Genomic DNA, 19,770 nt, shown 5'->3' with positions numbered 1-19,770 from the left:
TAGGCCCACACCCCAGCATTTCTGAGGAGGACAAAAGCCTTTAAAGCCCCAAATTCTCCTTAGGTGGTCGTTCTGCTTCCCCCCCACCCCACCCCAACTGTAAGCTCCCCCACTGCTGCACAGGTACTGGGCTTGGGTTCTTGTCCCAGGCCAAACCGTTCAATTATGGAAGCCACGTTCCTGCAGAAAGACCCAAAGGTCGCACTTGGATTTACTGTCTGTGATTTGCCGTCCCGCAGCCACCAGCACAAGGACATTGGGAGGGAGAAGCAGCCTCCCCTGTGACCGTGTGGGAGGCCATCAGAGCCCTGTCCCCACGCATGTGGCATGAGTTTCAGGCTGATCTTAACTTGTGTCATCTTACAAATTATCGTAAATTCTGCCCTGGGAAAGAGAGTGAATTGCTTATATTTTGAGAACCTGTACAAGAGACCAGTGATTGAGTTCCTATCAAAGAGGAAAAAACTATGACACTCGTTGTCCCTAAGAACACCCGCCCACTCATCGGCATCACTTGAGACATCCAATGCAATGAGAAAAAGCACAGGCATTACCTTCTGTGTCTTGCATATTTGCCACTGACATGACCACTGCCGTCACAGCCAGGAGTGGGACAGCTGCAACAGGAAAGGACTGATTACACGGTGCTGTGTGCCGCACACGGGTTTGACCTGACGCTTCAGTGACAGAGAGGAGGGGGAGGGCCACACAGAGGGACAGAGAGAAACCCAAACGGTGGGGTGGGGTCAGGGACGCTTTTCATTAGCGACTCTCAGGGAGGTGGCCTCGTCAGTGCAGCGGGGCGTGAGCAAGCCGCCGGGCACGCGGGAGGACAACGTGCCCACAGAAGGGCACAGCTCTCCTACACTGCCGCGGGGGACCAGTGGCCCACGGAGCACTGACCTGAACAGCTCCTGGATGGCTGGTTCCACGGGAACTGCAGAGGGAAACAGACAAACACGTGTCATCTACCACACGCACCCTCTTCCACTGGACAGTCCCAAAGGGTGGTGTCAAGGCAGCAGTCAGGGCGAACCGAGCAAACAGCTTCTGCAGGACGAAGGTGACCCCACGTGGGGCCTCGGGGGCTTGGGGGCGTGTGGACGTACCTCGAACCCCTTTGGACCGTGTGCGATGACGCTTCTCCTCGGCATCCACCTCCATCTGGGGATAGATGAGCAGGCGGTCAGTGTCCCTCTCCTGCAGGCCGAGGTCAGCAGGCACGTGCTGTGCCCTGGCCTTTTAGTGACAGCACTTGACTCCTGCCCCCTCTGCCAGGGAGGCCTCTGCCAGGGACTCAGGGAGGAAAGCATCCAGCACCTTTGATGTGTCAGAAAGGCCAGGCCAGACCGTGGCCTCACAGGGGACACTCCCAGGAGGCCCTGCCGTGTAGTGGACGAGCCTTGAGCTCAACCTGGCTCCTCCCTTTCAAAGGGCTGGTTGGGCACATTGGGCTGGTTCTGAACTGAGCTTTGTGCCGAGAATGTCACACAGCCCTGCGTTTGCGAGGAGGTTCTAACGGGTTCTCCTTGTAATTGAGGGGCTCTCTGCTCACACCGGTGAGAGGAGAGGAGTGGGCATGACAGACGACATTGGACCTGGGGGCTCTCATGGCCATCTAGCTCCTGGGGGGCGGTCACTGCCACAGTGACCTAACTCGGCCCTTTCTCATGGTGACCCACACGCCTCATACCCTGGGGATTACCAAGTGCTTTCATGTGCAGCCTGGTGCACCCTCACCACAACTCTGGGAGTAAGGTGTCTTTATCAGGTCACTCTACAGACCTGACTGACCCACGGTCACCCGAGAGGAACCACGCAAGGACCACACCGCGGCTGAGGGACGTGTGCTGTGCGTGGAGTATTGCCACAGTGCGAGAACACTTTACACATGAGAACTGCACGCAGGAGACTCTGAGCCCCACAGCAGGGCTGGTGGGGAGGAGCAGAGAGACAGCGGACCCTCAGGTGGCAGTGGCACAACCCTCAGCCCCCTCTGGACTCCCGTGCCCTGTGCGAGGCAGCCAGAGCAGTCCTGCGGTGTCAGCTGCGTGCATCACTTCCTCTGGTCCGAGACAGCCATGGTCATCAGGGGTGAAGAGGGCAGCCCAGCCCTGCTCCTGCAGCAGAAAGCTGACGGCTGACAGGGCGCGGCCCCCATGGGAGGCCCCCGGGCATCACAGCCTCACGTGGTAGCTCCCGACACTCTGTCCCCATCACCTGACCACCAACTGTCCACGGCACGGCGTGCCCAGGGCCTGTCAGGACAGAAACAATGTCGTGCCTTCAGTGGACTTCACGTCTGGTCACGGGAGAACTATCTATTCCCATACAAGACTGCGATGGGATCCAGTAAGCATTTCAGAAGAGGAGGAGCTCGTGAGAAGTGGGTCCCTGAGGGAAGCCTGCCCAGGAAAGCGGTGATGCCGGAGGGTCCCCTAAGTGTGGAAGGGAGGGAGGGAGACTGTCCCTGAGCTCACTCACAGACCTTGCACACACCGCTGTTCCGTGAACGACTGGACCAGAGTGAGTGAAGCTGTTGCTGGGATGATGGCAGGCCAAGGAGGTGGCAGGAGGTAGATCAGTACTGAGAGGTTGGGGTGGGGTGATTGACAGAGAAGGGTGGGGTGAGGGCACAGGCAAGAGGGAGGGGCGCTTTGGGGCCAGGGGTGGCCTGGGGGGTTGCAGTCACCTAGCACCTACAAAGCTGTGGTCACCTCTTGAGCATAGTGGGGTGGGTAGTGTGGGTGGGGCAGCACCTAACAAGCACATTTTAGAAAAACAGTTGATGGCGGTTTGAGAGATCGGGGAGGGGAACAGGAGTGGGGTCTGGAGAACTGTGAGGCAATGAGGGTCACTGAAAAGACAGAGCTGCCCACAGTGCCCCACAAGTCCCTGCCAAGCACCCCATGCGCGCGGCTGTCCAGGGAGGGGGAGGTGCGGGGCGCAGGAAGTGAACGGAGGCGACACTGAAAGGGAAGGCACACGAGGCAGAGCTGTGGCCTTGCTGCCCGCCATCACTGGCTCGTATGCCCGAGGCACAACACAGGTGCAGCGTGGGTCTGCACGGTGCCGCAGCACTGCGGGGAGCTCAGCGCTCCAACTGCTCTTCCCGGGGAGCAGCTCCCAGACCCCACGCCACATCAGTTCAGCCCAGTGACCAAGAGGATGTGGGCAAAGCTGCAGGAGCACTGACAGGGTGAGGGGCCAGGGTGCGGGCCCAGGGTGCCTCCATGGGAGCCGTGTGCCCCAGAGTCAGGGGACACTTAGCACACCAGGGACACTAAGATGACGGGAAAATCTATTCTTCAAGGAATTCAGAACTGAGGGAACCTTTGCACCAGGGGAACGGGCTGAGAAATATTCTCAATGTGGGATGACGGATGGAACACGGAGCGCTGCGTCCGACCCTCCCTGGGGGAGTGGACAGAGGGGCTTCCTGGGGCAGCTGAAGTTTGAGCTGCGTTTGAAAGCTTAATTGCAGGTTTCAAGTTCCGAAAGTGTGTATGGGGCGGGGGGAGGTGAGGGGAGTGTTCCAGGTAGAGGGAAAGGATGTGCAAAGGCCCTGAGGCTGGCAGGCACTGTGGCTGCTCCGGGGGCCCAAGGGGCCCTGTTGGAGGACAGGGGCTTCTTTTTGTAGGGCGCAGGCTGCTCAAGCCTTCCTCAGGGGACCCAGGCCAGTTTCTGTCCCTTATTCATACATGGCGTCTGATGGACAGACCTGCACTTATAACTCCGGCTATAACTCGGGAGAGAACAGCCACCCCTGGAAGGGCAGTGAGGCTGGCTCTTTTAGGTGGGTATTGAACTGAAATGCTTGGCCTCTTTAGCTAACTGCTCATATGCTTGCATAAGAATTGTTTTATTTTTTATTTTAGATGTATTATGTTTTATGTATGGGGGACAACCTTACTTTCTTCCAGGTAGACAGTTAATTTCACCATTAATCACTCATTAAACAAATACTACTTTCCCCACTAGTCCAAAATATTCTACCACAATGGGGCTGATTTGGGGCCATCCCGCGCTGCTCCTCGATCCGCTTCCCCCATTGCTCCTGCTGACTTCCAGGCCATGGGACATCAGCCTCCTCACCAGGAGGGTGTCGTGAGGTGACTTACAGAGGCGTGTAGCGCAGCACCCACTGGACTAGTCAGTGCTGGGCCTCCTCTTCCTCTGCAACTCACAGAACCGTAAAATGAAGTGTCAAAACTAATTTAGATTTTGCACCTACGCAGGTGTTTCCAAACACGCAAACTGCCAGCGAGGTTCACGTTAAGCAGAAAACATACAACGCGTGGTCTGAAGCACACACGGAGGGTTTTCATCTTCCAGTGTTTACCCCTGAAACTGTCAGGTCAGAGCCCACCCGGCACCAAGGGCTCCTTCACTCGGTTCTGTTTCTTCAGGAACTCCTCCCCTCCAACCCCGCCCGCCCTCCCTCCGCCTGCCGCTGTGAGAAGAAGGCTGATTTCTAACGGTGACAGAGGTGCGGAGCTGACCGTATGTCTGAGTTGTTTCCTCTGGTGGCTCTGAGACCAGCGCTGCGGGAGCTGCATTTGGTGCCGTGAGGTTCGCAGCCTGGTTCTAACGCATCGGTTCCCATCTCTCCCGGCACTGGAGGGAGGGAACCCTGGTGTCACTGCTCGGTTTCTGATTCTGTCCCTAGGAGCTTATGTTTAGAAAAGTCATCCTTAAAGTGCCACTTTCGTATTAACCCTTTCAAGTCCAGTGCTCATCTTTATAAGGATAGGTTTTTGTGAAAACCTTAAATGACATTATGCTTTAAAAAAAGTCTTGCTTTGTACTATTATGCTTTAAAAAATTTATTTTGGAATCAACAAAAGCTAGTAGAATGACTTGAAGAGAGAGCAAAGAGTCATTCTGTGAAATGTAAACTTTGCACTTAGAATCCAGATTTATTTTATGACTTTGACTCTCCCTCTGTCTCCTGCCCCAGTGAAGTGCACTTTCCTCCGGCTGAGTGAAGACAACAGTCTAGCAACCACCCCAAAGTACCCAGCGGCGAGGTCCCCTCCGGCCCCGAGGCCGCTCCGTGCTGGTGCGGAGCTCTCCAGCGGCAGCAGGGAGCCCGAGGGGAGCTGGGCGCAGGCTCTGAGGATGAAGGACAGCAGACAGCGGGAGCCCTTGTGCTCTCCCGAGTGTTCTGACACGCGCCCCCGTACACTGTGACGTGCTCTCCTCCGGCAGGACGAGGGCAGGAGGGACCATGAGGTCACAGGCTCCACGGTGGGCTCCATCCCACCCCCCTCCCGCAGCCACTGCTCAATCATTCAGGCAGCAGTTACCCATCCTGTCCATTAGCCAGGCCTTGTCTTTCACCTCCGGAGGCCCACCCTTTGGTCCTTTCACTGTCATGAGCACCACGAAGAGGAGCAGACTGCAGAGGGGCAGCTGCATTCGGTGTGCCAGGCCGTGACTGGGAGGAAATCTGGGCACAGGCCTAACAAAGGGAATGAGACACTGCTGTAAAGCACAGTGTGCAGGGCACGCCGCACACAGATGTCTCCCTGCAAGCTCCTTTATTCCCGTGGGCTACTGTCTCCCAGGTAACTGACTGAGAACTGTCCCTCCCTCCCCCCCAGCTCTCAGGACAGAAAAAGCCCACCTGTAAAGGTCAGCAGGAATCAGAAATTCTACACTGTAGTTCTCACACGGTGTTTAGAAAAAGTACTATAGCAAATAAAAATCCTTTCCCAAAATGTGACAAAATTTTGTTTTAGTGAAATTAATGTGGTGCAAACATGTTAAAATGTAAGGTCTCCACCCCCATTTACATTAAGAGACAGAGGCATTGTTATTAAGAGGCTGCAAAGTTACAGAGATTAGTGGGTTTGTAGTTCATGGCATCGTGGTTTAGAATTTTCAATTCTAATTATCCAACTTCATAGGATGAAAATAAGGAAAAATTCGGCAAATGAAACGGGAGCAAAGCCTTGGTGTGCCTGATCCTCATTCTGCCTTTGACTCCTCCCCACCACTGCTTTATCGGTGAGGGTGGTCACGGTGAACAGACCCTCCGAAGAAAGAGGCCCCCTCACCCCTCAGCCTCTTCACCCTGAGACCCCAACTGCTTGGGGAGGGCAAGGCTGGTGTCAACAGAGGCGTGTGTGACTGAAACAAGGAAACAGTTTCTGGGCAAGAAAGGACAGTGGACCTGCAACTGGCGCCTCCCCCTGCGACCATGGACAGTGGGCTCTGAGGCCCCCTCTTCCGATCGCCCATGTCCCTCCTGAGCCATGTGTCCAAAGGCTTCCTTCCTGTTGCCCCATCCTCCTTGCAGGTCCATTCTGTTCCTCTCACCTGGCCCCTCTGCTCTCCACTCTTTGGCCCCCTGACTGGTAGTGACTCTCCCTTCTCTCCCCTCACCTTCCTCCCAGGCACTCTGCAGCCTGTTGATGTCACTTTTAGAATCTGTCTCAGAGGCCATGGTGAACTGCTCCCCAAGTTCCCCAAGCCTTACCAGGGCCCACCCTTGGTCAGGCATCCAATGGTTCTACCACCTCCCTGATTCCTGGGCTCCGGCCGAGTTTTGTCTCAGTCTATGCACACCCAGCAAATGCCTTTGCCACTTGACACGCTCCAGGTGGGCTCAGACCTGTGTCACCGACACTGACCCCACACTCCTGGCTGCTTCCAGAGGGCCGCCATCTCATGTCCGAGTCCTTTATGATGACAGTCACAAGACTCCTTTGCAGACGCCCTTTCTTCCTGTCTCGCTGCTGCTTGCTGCTCTGCCCCAACCCCGACATTTTGCAGATTTCCTGCTGATGTGTGTGCTTCTCTGCACTGTGGTCCGAGACGACGACTCCTGCTCAGCCACCTCGTGAGGAGAGTCTGTGACAGTGACAGCGACATCAGTCCAGCGCGGCCTAGTGGCTATTTCCTCAATAAACAGAGTGATCGTTCTTCAGTCTGAGACCTGACAGAATTTCTCCACTCCTCTATCAAACAATTTATCACCAGCCGGGTTTTGCAGCTGTCTTTTTTTGTTGCCATTTGTTTCCATCTCCCTGGACATGGCCAAGTTCAAAGCCCACTCTACCAGGACAAGTCACTGCGGTTGTGCCTCGGTGCTCATCCCTCATGAGTTTGCTTCCTTGTCGATCCACCCAGCACTTCCATTCATGGAAGAACCCAGAGTGGCTTTCTGTTGACCAGTCCATGCCCAAGAGACAGTGTTGGCCTTTCTTCGCTTTACTTGCAAACGCACATGCAGGCACACAGGCCATGCAGCGGACAGCAAAGCAGCAGTTAGGGCAACCTCTCTCTCTGCAGCCTGTGCCCTGTCCAGAGCAAGGGGGCGCTCGCGCTGCTGCCAGACACCCTGAGGGAGCGAGCCGCTCTCCCTTACACACATGCTGCTTGCAGATGCAGCCGAGCTGTGGTCACAGCCCCATGCCACACACGGTTCTGTAAGTCGCTAGTTTTCATGGGCCAGAAATCACTGCTGTCTCCCCAGGTGAGTGCCTGTGGTTTGAGCTCAGTTCTGGGATGGATACACAACATGCCCCAGAATGCACTGCCACTTACACAACCACCCCTAGAATTCACCACTAGAGGACACTTGGGTTCTTTACTTCCTTCAGTCACTCTGCTCCACTATGAGAAGGTCCACACATCTCTGTGCTATTTCCATAATGTAGTTTTCTAAGATGATATTGTCAGGGCTGCTAGAAAGTGTAGAAACACCTGCGTTTTCTACTAATGTATGTTTATGCCCGTTTTCCTCAGCGCCCATTGCTGATGGCTTGCCTGTGTATCTGACCTTGGCGGGGGACATCACAGGACTCACTGCTGCTGACAGTCCTCCCGCCGACCGTGAAGAAGGGGAAGCCTGTGTTCTGTTGGGCCTCTTGCAAGTCCTCTGCTGTGAATTTACTATTTTCACCCCTGCTTACTTTTCTTCTTTTTTAAAACCACATCAGTTTGTAATAGCTCTTTGTATATTAAGGTATTAACGCCGTTGTCCATCTTATCTGTTGCAAGTATTTTCTTCTAGCTCTCTTTCCTTTTGCTGGTGGTAATTTTTCCCATATATGAGTAAAAAATGTAGGTCAGCTAACAGCCCCTCATTCCTGGGCAGGCGGGTCCTCCCCAGCTGCTATGTCTACCCGACCTGGGGCTGGGCGCTCGGTAGCCAGCCCACAGCCAGGGCACCCGCCGTCTCCAACCGACATCGCCCCTCTGGTAGACATGGACCAGAAAGAGAGACAGGAGGCCGGCCACTGAGCTCCACATGACGCTCCATGTCCCCACAGGCAGGTCACTGAGACAGGCGCTCAGCTCAGACTGTCTGGTCTGGGTGAGGATTTTCCAACTTAACCTCTCCCTCACTGAAGTTTTGATGAAGTGTGGCACAAAAATAAAATTCGAAGATTCAAATATGCTTTGACATAGAAATGTATTAATAGAATTGTCCACTTACATTAATATTTAAATTACCCTCTCACTGTCTAGTTTATAATTTATTAAAGTTCAATTAAAAGAAAACGTTTTACTTATTTTTTTGTGGGGCAGATAATACTAAAAGAATAAAGAACAGAAAAATTACACAAGCTATGGCTAGAAATGATAGAATGTGTAACCTGCGAATGTTTTGTTCATGGGGGACAAAATACACACTATTCCACAGAAAATGTTCGGAAATGAAATGTCTCAGAGATTAGTAAGTGGGCAACATATATAGACTGTGGAGAGAAAAGGGCTGGGCCTGGCTCCGAGAAGCAGAGTTTGGTTTTCCTACGGCGCCCCTTACTCCAGGAGTCGTACTGCCGGCCGCTGCACAGAGCCCTGTAAAGAGAGCTCCCAGGCACTCGGGGGGGTTGGGGGGGTGGAGGGGGGCTGTGAGCATGGGGGTCTGGGAGGAGCTGGCCAATGGCATGGCCCTGCCCAAGGAAAGAGAGGGGTGCCCCTGAACAGCCTGTGATGACGTGGCCTGAGTGGTCATGGTCACCTCCCTGGGCTGTCATTGTTGGGGCATCTGAATGGGCCATGTGCTTCTCCCTGGGACAGGCCCCACCCAGGGGACACACCGGGCCCATCAAGGAGACTTCAGAGGGCAGGAATGACAGGAAACACATCCGGGGCGAGCTCTTCTGAGGATGGGAAGGGAACCCTCAGACCGGGAGTCACAGCAGGCAAGAGCAGAGGGAGCTCAGGAGAGCTCTGGGGAGGACACGGCGTGGTGCTGGTACGAGGGTGGTGGAAGGACATGGGGCAGGGGACAGTCTGGCTACCCTGGGGAGTGGTCAAGCCAACGTGGGTAAAACTGTCAAGCTGGGGTCCATACACCAGAGGGGGGATGTAGGACTGCATGACGCACAACCCCCCTGCCACCCTCACTTTGTCTGAATTTGGGGTTTATGAGGCCAAAGGTGGAATTTTGGAGGAGAGTTTCAGGAGGGAGGCAGGATGAAAGCCACACGACTGCAGACTCAAGGTGGGTGGGCCGTGAGGAGAGCACCGCCCAGGGCTGGCCCAGGGGCAGAGTCAGTAAGAGCTAGAGGGGGTCAAAGAAAGATAGCTGCTCTCGCTGTCCAACTCCCAGGACAGGTCTCAGTGGTGGTCAGGGAGGGAGTGGTGACAAACAGGAGAGGAGAGGGTGCCCTGAGCGGGACCTCGGGGAGGAGTGGCAGGGACGCTTGCGCTCGGATGGAAGGAGGGCAGGAGGTGAGGGTGCAGAGAGGTCCAAGGAAGGTGGCTGGGGACCCACAGGAAGCAGTCTGCCTACAGCGGTGGTCCGGCCAGCTGTCTAACCCGCACCAGGACCCGCAAGCTCAGCGAGCCTCACACCTGCGCACGGGGCACACAAGCCCACGGGCCAATGGGTGGATGGCGCACCAGGCTTTACCTTGCAGGAAGTCTTCTCTCCTAGGAATGGAGGCAGCGTGACTCCTTGGGCAGGACCCAGAGTCAGGGGCTCTCTCTAAGCTCTAATCCTGGTCCTCCCCAGCTTGTGACTGTGGTGAAGTCACTTAGTTTCTCTGTGCCTCGATGTCTCCATCTGTAAAGACATGAACAACAATGAGAAGTGCTCAGGGGTTACACTAGCACCTCAGGAAGCAATGTAAACGGAGAGTGTGCCCTTTGCCATGGTCAGCAGGGACCCTCTGCTTCCTCCAGGATCAAATGTCCGTTTTCCAGGGACAGCAGTTCCCTGAAGGATGACTCTCCTGGATGCGGGGCCTGCTCTCTTGGCTCAGAGAAAGGGTCTCCCTGGGACATACTCAGGTGGTCCTGCCTGGGACAAGCCATCAGGGAAGGCTTATCATGCCAGCTAAGTCAGCCGTGCAGTCTGTGAGACATTCTGCTCCCCCTGAGAACATTCTAGAACCCTTGGTTCTGGGGGCCCAGTGGCCTTCCAGGCGTCTTTCCATGGTTGTCCTTCCTGGGCCCGGGATGGAAGCAGCCCACTCGTGGTGTGGCAGTGTAGATCCGACCCAGAGTGCGCGCTCATCCTCACTTGGTCCGTGATCACCCAGAGGCCAGGGTGCAGGGCTGACCTCCATAAGCTCGTAGGGCTATTCAACTTTAAGGACATGACCTTCTTACCTGCTGTATTATTTGCCCATCAGACTTTCTGCTACTTTTGTGAAGGGAGAAACTGACACAAAGAGAGGTCAAAGTACTGCTCAGAGCTACCCAGCTAGTGCGAGGGGGTGGGCGCCATGCTGAAAACTGGCTCTCTTGTTTGCAAACCTCAGGCTCCCACAAATCCTGAGTCCTGTTCAGAGACCCCCACAAGAGTGTCAGGGGCTGAGGCGCAGGGCAGACTTGGGGCACTGGGGCCTGGAAAGCCTTTGGGTGGCGGCGCCAGGTGGCCGCACCTCACGAGTGCCCTGGATGGGGACTCCAGGAGGCTCCCTCCTTCAGAGGGACCCGTGCCTCTGCTCATGGGAGCGCTCGCAGCCGCTCCAGACCTGCGTGGCCGAGGGGCTGAGAGCCTGGCAGGGTCAGAAGTCATGCGCTCAGGGTCCGCAGGGCAGCACTGGCGCTTCCAACCAGCAACCAGCGTGGGTACCCAGGGCCCCACCTAAGTGCCACCCCAACCCCTCTGTCACTGCTCAGGGGGCAGCAGACAGCTGGACAGCTGTGTGCACTAAGGAGCAGGAGGTCGACAGTCCATCTGGTTTCTGGGAGCTGGGCTAGTTGGCCGGTTGGCCCTCGGGGCTGAGCTGCAAACCTTTCTTCATACACTTGAGGTTCCCAAGGAAGGATCTCACCCCACAGACGTGACTAAGTGTTCAGACACATGAGTCTGGGCAAGATCACGGGGTTTGGTCCACAGAAGGGTTAGAACGGTACGTTCCCAGAAGGAGAAAGCAACTAGACCAGATTTGTCTTTATTTTCAACTTTGCTACTTAAAACAAAAGATCTTTTCCCCACCTCCTCCTTGGGGTTTAATAATTGCCCCTAAATTTGACTATGAGCCCTTCATTTGTCTTATGGCCCAGTCCTGGGCCAGTGCACCACTCAAGAGCAGGGAGAATTCCACCTGTCCCGGCAGCTTAGGTGTCGTCACCTGTGGGTAGTCAGCATGGGTTTGTTGACTGGGTGGCAAAAAAAAAAAAAAAAAAAAAAAAAAGAAAGAAAGAAAAAAAGAAGAAGAAAGGAGAGAAAGAAAGGAGGCGGGGAGGAGGAAGGAAAAGACAGCACCCCCATTAATGTCTGCAGGAGGAGTTCTAATTCTAATGGATGGGGCTGTGTTTGTTATAAAGGTGACTCAGCCATGCAGTGAGGTGGATAATGGCCGAACGACTTGAACTCACACAGCAGCACTACCTCACTACCCCATGACCTGAGCGCCTGGTTTTCCGTGCCTCCGTTTCCTAGAATTTGAACTCGCAGGACTCAGTCCAGGTCAGCAAGGTTCTGGCGCCACCCCTCTCCGCGCACCGTTTGCCTGCAACAGCCAACTGCAAGAGCGGCTGCACCACAGGTTCCTGTGGCAGCGGGCAGATCTGACGGCCAGCACCGTGCAGCCCCACTTGTCACTCACGTCCCTCCCCTGGGACACGAGTCTAGAAACCCTGTTTTCCTGCCCAGCAGTCGGGAGACTTGAGCACCTTCTCTCTACCGGCAAGTGGGGACTTAACTACTTTAAAAACAAGCCCACCCTTCAGGGCAGCCACCTGTCACAGAGATGTGCAGGCTGGTCCCTGACAGACAGCTGTGTGTTAGACACGCAGGGCAGCCCACCGTCCAGAGCGATGGGAGCCCAGGGCAGTGAGTGTCTAGGAACGGCCAAGAGCACAGCGAGCTCCAACAGCCCAGACTCAAGTGGAAGCAGGGGGAGACTGGCTGCGGGGTGACGAAGCCCTGGCCTCCCGTGCCCTCAACCTGCTCCTGCACTGCTGGGGAGAGTGGGCCTCTGCTCTGCATCACAGAGGGACACCTGTGCCAGGTCTCACTCTTGTTTGTATCATGGGTGCTGCCAGAGCCCAGAGCTCAGCAAAGCAGGGCCATGGGTGTGGGAACATGCATAGAGGGTGCAGGGACCAGTGGGCAGGGCCATGAGGGCACAGACAGAACTGAACCAAGAAGCCCAGGGCATGAGGTGCTACTGCAGGCGGACCTGGCAGGAAGGAAGGAGGTGTGGCCAGAGTGCGAGGCCAGGGTGGCCAGCCCCAAGAAAGGGCAGGTTCGAGGGCTCCAGCGCTGGCTTAGGGACTTGGACTGCTGCTCTCCTGCACAAAGGCCCAATGAGTGCTGTGCGGCAGGGCTGCCTTCACACCAACACTGAGCGTGCACAGCGGAGCTGATACAAGGCTGCAACACAGCCTGTCCAGTGGGGCTGGCACCTGTGTCCTCAGGGATCAGGGGAGGGTGAGGGTCCTGGTGCACAAACACCCCTCCACAGCAGTGCAAACAGGTGGATGTAAAGGCCTCACCCACCCACAACCTGCGAGAGTGTCTCCACTTCCAGGGGCTTCAGGCAGTCCCCAGCACAGCCACACATAGAAGAGGAAGAGCCATGTGACACTGGGGAGGTTTGCAAAGAGCCTCTGTTCCATCCTTTGGCCCCTGCAGGAAGCCCACATAGTCAGAGGGTGGCTGTTAGCCTATGTTTTAAACATCAGGGAGAGACAGTGGGAGAAGGCGAGTGATGGCCAGCAGCCAGCAGGGCCACCTGGGGGAGCTGTGCCACCCCTGGGCTCTCAAGTGCAACAGGGACCCAGAGCAGGGCGTTCCTTGGGCCGCCCTGCACAGCCCGCCAGAGCAGCTAGGATGGCAGAGAGTGTGCAGAACAGCACGTGGCCACTGAGCGCCCTGCACATGCCAGAGGCCCCTCATTGTCTGGCTCCGATGCCATTTTAGAGAATGGAAACCACACGGTGAGACAGGAGGAAAGAGCAAGGGGAGGGGAAGGCAGACCGCCACACCGAGCAGGGGGCGCACCTGCTGTGCTCTGTGTCCTTGGCCAGGCCCTTCTCAGGTTTTCACTGCTCATCCTTCCCACAACCTAAGGTGCCATTTCAGTTCATCTTGCAGATGCAGACCAGGTGAGATGAAGTCAAGAGGGTCACAGCAGGCAGATGGTGGCAGAATGAGAGGAAGCCCTATGAGACCTAGCAGAGAGGCTACCCCCCACAGAAGGAAGGGCACGAACCCTGTCCCTTTGGAGCGTCAATGCAAAAATAAGTTTCTGTTTGTCTACCTCAGGGGTGGCCTTATAAGGACTGAGCAACTTACCCACCCAGCAGCAATCAGGTCAAGGCCTGTGTCCATCTCTGGAGCTGTGCTGGGTGCTGGGACAGAGTAGGGAGCAGGTGGCAGGACAGGAAGACACAGGTGTGGGACAGGTCAGGTGGGAGAAACAGGGAAGGGGCTTGAGAAGAACAGGGTGTGGCTGTCTTGGGAGGTAGGTCAGGAAGGCCCTCCTGGGAAGCTGGACCCAGGAGCAGAGAAGCCCCCTCCTGTCTGCAGCTGTACCTAAAGGCCACCTGAAGCCTGCCGGGGTTCAGGACAAGGAGGTGCAGGCCTCTGCCTCCAGAGCCCCCACAGACGCTGGGGCACTGCCTGCTGTCCTAAACGGGTGCAGAGGGGGTCCTGGGGACACAGAGCTGGGCAGAAGTCAATAGGAGCCCAGGGCCCTCTGCACCTCTGCAGCCCCCAAGGCACTGGGAAACCTGCACGAAGGCAGATTTAAAACATAATGAAAGGAAGGTAGTATTTTGAGTCAAGAGGGAGGAGCTGGCCTGCTGGCTAAGACCAGCAAAATAATCATGTAGAATGCACACATGCACACACATGTGATATGAATATGACATGGAAACACAAAGGCACGTAGGACCGACCAGCAGATGCATCTGGGAAGTCTGACCTGTCTTGTCAATCTCAGCTATGGCGTCCTGACATCTCTTAGCCGGGCCACATCTAATGACAGTGGACCCTGACTTTCTTGGTGTGGCTTTTACCGCACAGATGTCAATGAAGAAGCATCTCCCGGCTTGAATTACAATGTAAAGGCAGGGACATTAAAACCTTGCTAAGAATTGAGCCCAAAGGCCCACCAACAGCTGTGTCGCCTCCCCATTCAAGCGGCCAGTGTAGAGGCGGCTCGCCTGGGGCTCTGCACCTAGCTGTGTCCCAGACCCGACACCCCTGACGCAGATGCTTCTCTGCTCACTCTCTGCCATCTCAGCCTGGCGAGCGCTGCTCAAGAAAGCAGGTCCTGGAGAGCCACCCGCATGCCCAGCAGCACGGAGGGCCACACGAGGTTTTGTGCGTCCCCTGCCCAGCAGCAGCAGACGGGAGGTCTGGTGGTTTATGTGCAGCAGACCTGAGTTTGGGCCTGGTCAGTGCCAGCCAGTTCCTTGGTCTGTGGCACCAACTGCTCTGCATCCCGGGTCCCCTTTCTGTGTGGCATAGTAATTCCTGCCCACGAGGCTGTGGGGTATGGACAGTGAGGGAATGCACAAGACACCCAGCTCATGACCCCTGCCCATCAAGTATGCCATCTTCCCAGGTAAAACGAGGAATTATGAAGACTCTGCAGCAACATTTTAAGTGTCTATGATGCAATTTTGAAGCAAATATTAGATTGCAAAATTGTAATTATAATGTGCTTATAAGCAGAAAACACACTGGGCACGAATAAATATGGGCAAGAAATAAATACAAGTGTTGATAATACCTGTGATATGATGGGGCTGGTACTTGTGCTTGTTGCCTTCCAGATTTCTCTTCCATTGCACAACACTCCTGAGTTATTCCTGGTAATGACAATGCTCCTATTCTCGAGACGACCTCCAAACAGTAAATACACATCCTGACCAACACTCAGTTCTCAGTATGAAAGGAGACGTCATTAACGAGACTGACTTCGTTACTAATGGTAACTGAATGACGATACTGGAGATTTTTGTTTTGCTCTACTCAGCTTCCCAGTGAAGAGGACTTAATTTTCACAGGAAGCAGAAATTGGACCTAAACCTGTCCCTAGTCACGTGGCGACTGCCAATCTGGGCGAGGGGGAGTCACGCTCTACGCAGGGGTCTCTGGGGCAGATACACTGCATCCACGACTCCACATGCAGGACAAGCCTGGACACCACTGGCTAGACTCACCCGCCAGCCCCACCACCCTTGTTACATGTGCGTGCTGTAAACAACGCCAAGTTAGTGTGGAATCACTTGTCCCTCGAGCCCTTAGAAGGAGGAATGAGGCTGGAGCATGAAATTTTCCCAGAGCTGAGGGGCCTCACTGACCACAGCCCTGGAGGATAGACTGTCCTGTCCACCGGCTGTTTGATGAGATGCCCACCCCGCTCCCCATGGGAGGAGCCCGTGGCCTGCATGAGGGGTGTGAGGAGGCGAGCAAGCTCTCACCAAGGCTGCATTTTGTCTGCACGGGAGCCTGAGGCCACCGCCCGGGGCATGGGGAACTCCCGCCTGCACTCGCTCGGCCGTGTCACAAGGGCTGGAATGACTTGTTGGTTACACAGGTAGAGGGGATGGGCTTTGACTCGATTTAAAATACCAACTCCCGCCCTGGCTGGTGTGGCTCATTGGGTTGAGTGCCGGCCTGCCAGCTGAAATGTTGCCGGTTTGATTCCTAGTCAGGGCACGTGCCCTAGTTGCCGGCTGAGTCCCCGGTTGCAGGCTTGTGAGAGGCAACCTATTGATATCTCTCTCACACATCAATGTTTTTCTCTCTCTCTTTCTTCCTCCCTTCCTGTCTCTAAAATAAATAAATAGATAATCTTTAAAAAATTAAAAAAAAATACCAACTCCCTTTAATCTAGTGTTTGATGCTGACTTCCACATGAGCTTTACTATCTCCGTTTCTCACATGAAAAAACTGACTTGGGGACTTAGGCAAGTGAAGTAACAGGCCCTGTCCACTCAGATCCAAGAAGAGACTTGTGCCCAGCCCAGCAGCCCCGAGCCTGCCGCTCTGACCTGGTGTGTAAACGCATCTCGATGGAGAGGACTCGGGGCCCTGGGCGGCATGGCCGGGGGGCTCCGCCTATGCTCTTGCAGAAGGCAGGCCCACTAGGAGTGTCACTGATGTCTGCTGTGACTTTCATGCCACGTAAGCACGCGTGCACACAAGCTCACGCACAGGTCACCTCAGTGCCGTTGGCACCACCACACGTGTGAAGACACAAAAGGGATTACTGCCTTTGAAGCACAGATGCTGTTACGCGTTACAGCCATCCATAAACTTTTTTCAGTGAGAGCTGGACGTGCTTCCATGCGAGGGTAATACACTCCACTCTGAATTTCACAATTGGTGGTCACTGTTCTACCGCAGGCCATGCCTGAGTGATGAGAACGTCCTGACAAAAGTTCAGGCTGCTCTGTTTCCCCGAACAAACCCTGCCCTTGGGAGCCTTCTGGCCGGTGTCTTCCCCTCGGACACAGGTACTCGGACACAGGTACTCGGATTTCTCAACAGTTAAGATTCGACAGATGCCAACAGGCTGCCCCTCAAAGCGGCCCAGACAGTGAGGGGGACACTTATGGGCTCCCACCCGGGGTGGGGCTCTGTCCATCTTGGCGCACCCACGCGTCTCCCAGGCCCTGGGTTGGACCTACTGCTCTTGCTGCTGTTCCTCCTTCCTCTTCTTCGATTTTGCTGACTGCGCCCAGAGCTTTGTGATACACTGCTGATATTTATTCTGTTCATGTTGAACTTGCAGCAAATTCTTCCCTCCATCTGTCACTGGTCCTCAGCTTTGTTCACAAGTCTTCCTGTCCCTATGGTTAAACCCTGACGTAGCCACGCCCCTCAGAGCTTCCTGTCTGTAGTCCATAGTGACCCATAACAAGATGGCTTGACTACCGGAAGGGAACAGACTCTCACAAACAACTCTTATTTGTGTGACAGACGTGCCGTGGGACCCTGCTTCCATCCTCCAGACAAGGAACCCTCCTGCAGTGGGACAGGTGTGCGTCCCCTTGCCCCGGACTAGACCGCCTCTGAGACCAGCACAGTCCACGTGAAGATGGCCCAACAGGAGCAAACAGGTGAACACCTGTGAGACTCTGGCCAGTGGGGCTTGGACAGCACGAGGGGGTGGGGGCTGCCTAGACGATCGGCAACATGCCTTTTCTCCGGAGAGTGCTTGGGTTCTGTCCAAAGGAAGAGACAGACAGCTGAGAGAGAGCAGCGAAGAACTCTCCAGGCTGAGGGTGCAGCACATGCGCAGGCCCAGGGAGAGAGAGAGCTTTGGGTAAAGGACAAAAAAAAAGAAGCGGGGGCATGTCACCACAGGCTTCCAGTGCCGCAGAATGGGGTCTCAGATTATTGGAGTGTGGCAGGAGGTTTGCAGAGGGCTGTGAGGAAGGGGCGAGTGATCCGATCAGGGCTTAAACAGGCCCCTCGTGCCTGGTCTGACTTGTTCCTTCTGGAAATCAGGAGGGCTTGCAGGTCCTAGCTGGGACTCCTTCTGCTCTCCCGGCAGGTAAGAGCACCTGTGCCACCCAGAGAGCGTGGACACCCACCTCCAAGGGGCCTGATACACAGCAGTTTAAGTTCTCCGTTTGTTGCTATCTTCTCATGTAAATTTAAGCGCCCTTTATTTTATGGGGGAGTAGTTTTTCTCTGTTGGGCTCGGAGTCCCACAGCATTCACTTTACATAACTTTCGAATAAAGGGAAACACAAACTCGACCAGGGACAAGGCGGTAGGACATGCAGTGAGAGGGAGTCTGATCGCTTTCCTTTTGCACCTTGGGACCTGTTCTGGGGTCTGAGCGCCAGACGATGTTGATGCATGAGGTCAACCTTCGTCCTTGTTTATCCGTCCAAAAATACCATTTTTCAGCCTGCAAGCTGACATGGCCACATTGGTCAAATGTGATAGAAGATGGATCACCCACTCATGTGTGACCAATAGTGACAGGGACATTTTATCTTAAAGTATTCCTAACTGCCAAGAACAAAGTATGCGGGGGCAGGGCACCGATGTTGTGTCTACGCAGACAGGGTCACTGTCACCACCATCTAGGTAGGGTGGCAGGCCCAGGACCGCAGCAGGACGTGCCTCCTGCCCTGTGACAGGTGGCCACTAGTGTGTCTGTAAACGCTGTCCCACTGAGCCTAATCGTTGTGGGTACAGCTGGGTGCATCTCATAAACTCATGCTGAGGTCCTAACCCCAGGACCCCAAATGTGACCAAAACGGGGTCACTGCAGATAAAACAAGTTGGATGAGGTCACACAGAACAGGGTGGGTCCTCACCCTGCACTGCTGGTGTGCTTCCAGGGGGTTCGGGCAAGACCCACAGGCAGCAGAGTGCACTGTGACTGTCACATGAAGGGCGGGCGATGCATCTACCAGCCAAGGGATGCTGGAGACTGCCTGTAACCCAGCGACGCCGGGCAGGGGGTATGGGGGCTCACTCTCAGTTCCGGAGGAGCCACCGCTATGACGCCCTGGCCTCGGATGGGCACTCCCTCCTCCCGACTGTGAGGTAATGACTCTGTTGCCCCAGTGCCTGAGGAAATGCAGGGATCTCTGGATCTTGCCCTCCGCACCGCCCCCCACCAGGCCCTGCCCCAGGGAGTCAGTGGGGGGTGTCTGTAGGGCTCTGAGGAAGGAGAGTCTCAGCAACAACATCTGGAACTCTCCTCACTCTATTCCTGGCTCTTAATTCAAAGCCACTGAGAACAACCTCTTTTGGGGGCCTTTCATTTGGATGGAGCTGAAGGCCAAAGGTCTTGACTCCTGCCAAGCCTGAGGTCCTGCAGGCTGAGGGGCACTTCTGGCACCCAGCAAACTCTTCTGCTATCCCTGGAAAAGGTGGGACTAACCAACGGACAGGGGACAGTGCCTATGTTTCTCTTTTGCATATTCCCTCGGGTGCTGGTCAGAGCCTCCCCCGGCCAAGGAGAACCGGATGGCTGTAGCTGGAGTCCCAGATGGAGAGAGCTCAGCCAACACTCTAGTGTCTGACCTCTGTGATGAGGCCGTAGGTGTCAGAGCGAAGGACAGAGGATGCAGGTGTGCAGTCAGGCGATGGCTGGCAATTAGGAAGACAGCCGGAAGTGAGCCAGCTGTTGTGCCTGGGGGGCAGGAAGAGGCGCAAGACACCAGCTGGGAGAGGGAGGGTCCCACAGTACAGCATAGGGCTGCAGGCTGAGGCAGAAGGAGGGTGCATGCCCATGGCCTGCATGGGGTTTAGTGGAGGCTCAAGGCACTGGACAGTGGCTGCCTCCCGCAGTGCAGCCCACACCCTGAGGAGGCTGCAAGCCGGTCCCGTACCTGTGCACACAACCAGACCTAAAAGAAAGGGGG

The 19,770-nt window shown here is 55.3% G+C and overlaps 1 protein-coding gene across 17 annotated transcripts in view; it reads right to left on the bottom strand.

The window, feature by feature from the left end:
- The window catches only part of MYT1L (myelin transcription factor 1 like), a 351,165-nt gene that overhangs the window by 99,613 nt on the left and 231,782 nt on the right, over positions 1-19,770 (bottom strand). For all 17 annotated transcript variants that reach the window (XM_053924170.1, XM_053924160.1, XM_053924168.1 and 14 more), the window contains exons 5-8: positions 9,875-10,027; positions 1,110-1,164; positions 904-937; positions 555-617 (exon numbers count right to left, since the gene is read on the bottom strand). In XM_053924170.1, coding sequence (XP_053780145.1) covers positions 555-617; positions 904-937; positions 1,110-1,164 — 152 coding nt within the window. In that variant the 5' untranslated portion in view covers positions 9,875-10,027. The remainder of the gene's footprint in view (positions 1-554; positions 618-903; positions 938-1,109; positions 1,165-9,874; positions 10,028-19,770) is intronic.

Source organism: Desmodus rotundus, chromosome 5 (genome assembly GCF_022682495.2).
Source record: "Desmodus rotundus isolate HL8 chromosome 5, HLdesRot8A.1, whole genome shotgun sequence".
Taxonomy (NCBI): Eukaryota; Metazoa; Chordata; class Mammalia; order Chiroptera; family Phyllostomidae; genus Desmodus; species Desmodus rotundus.
Note: the sequence above shows the minus strand (reverse complement) of the source record. Positions and strands in the feature narration are given on the sequence as shown.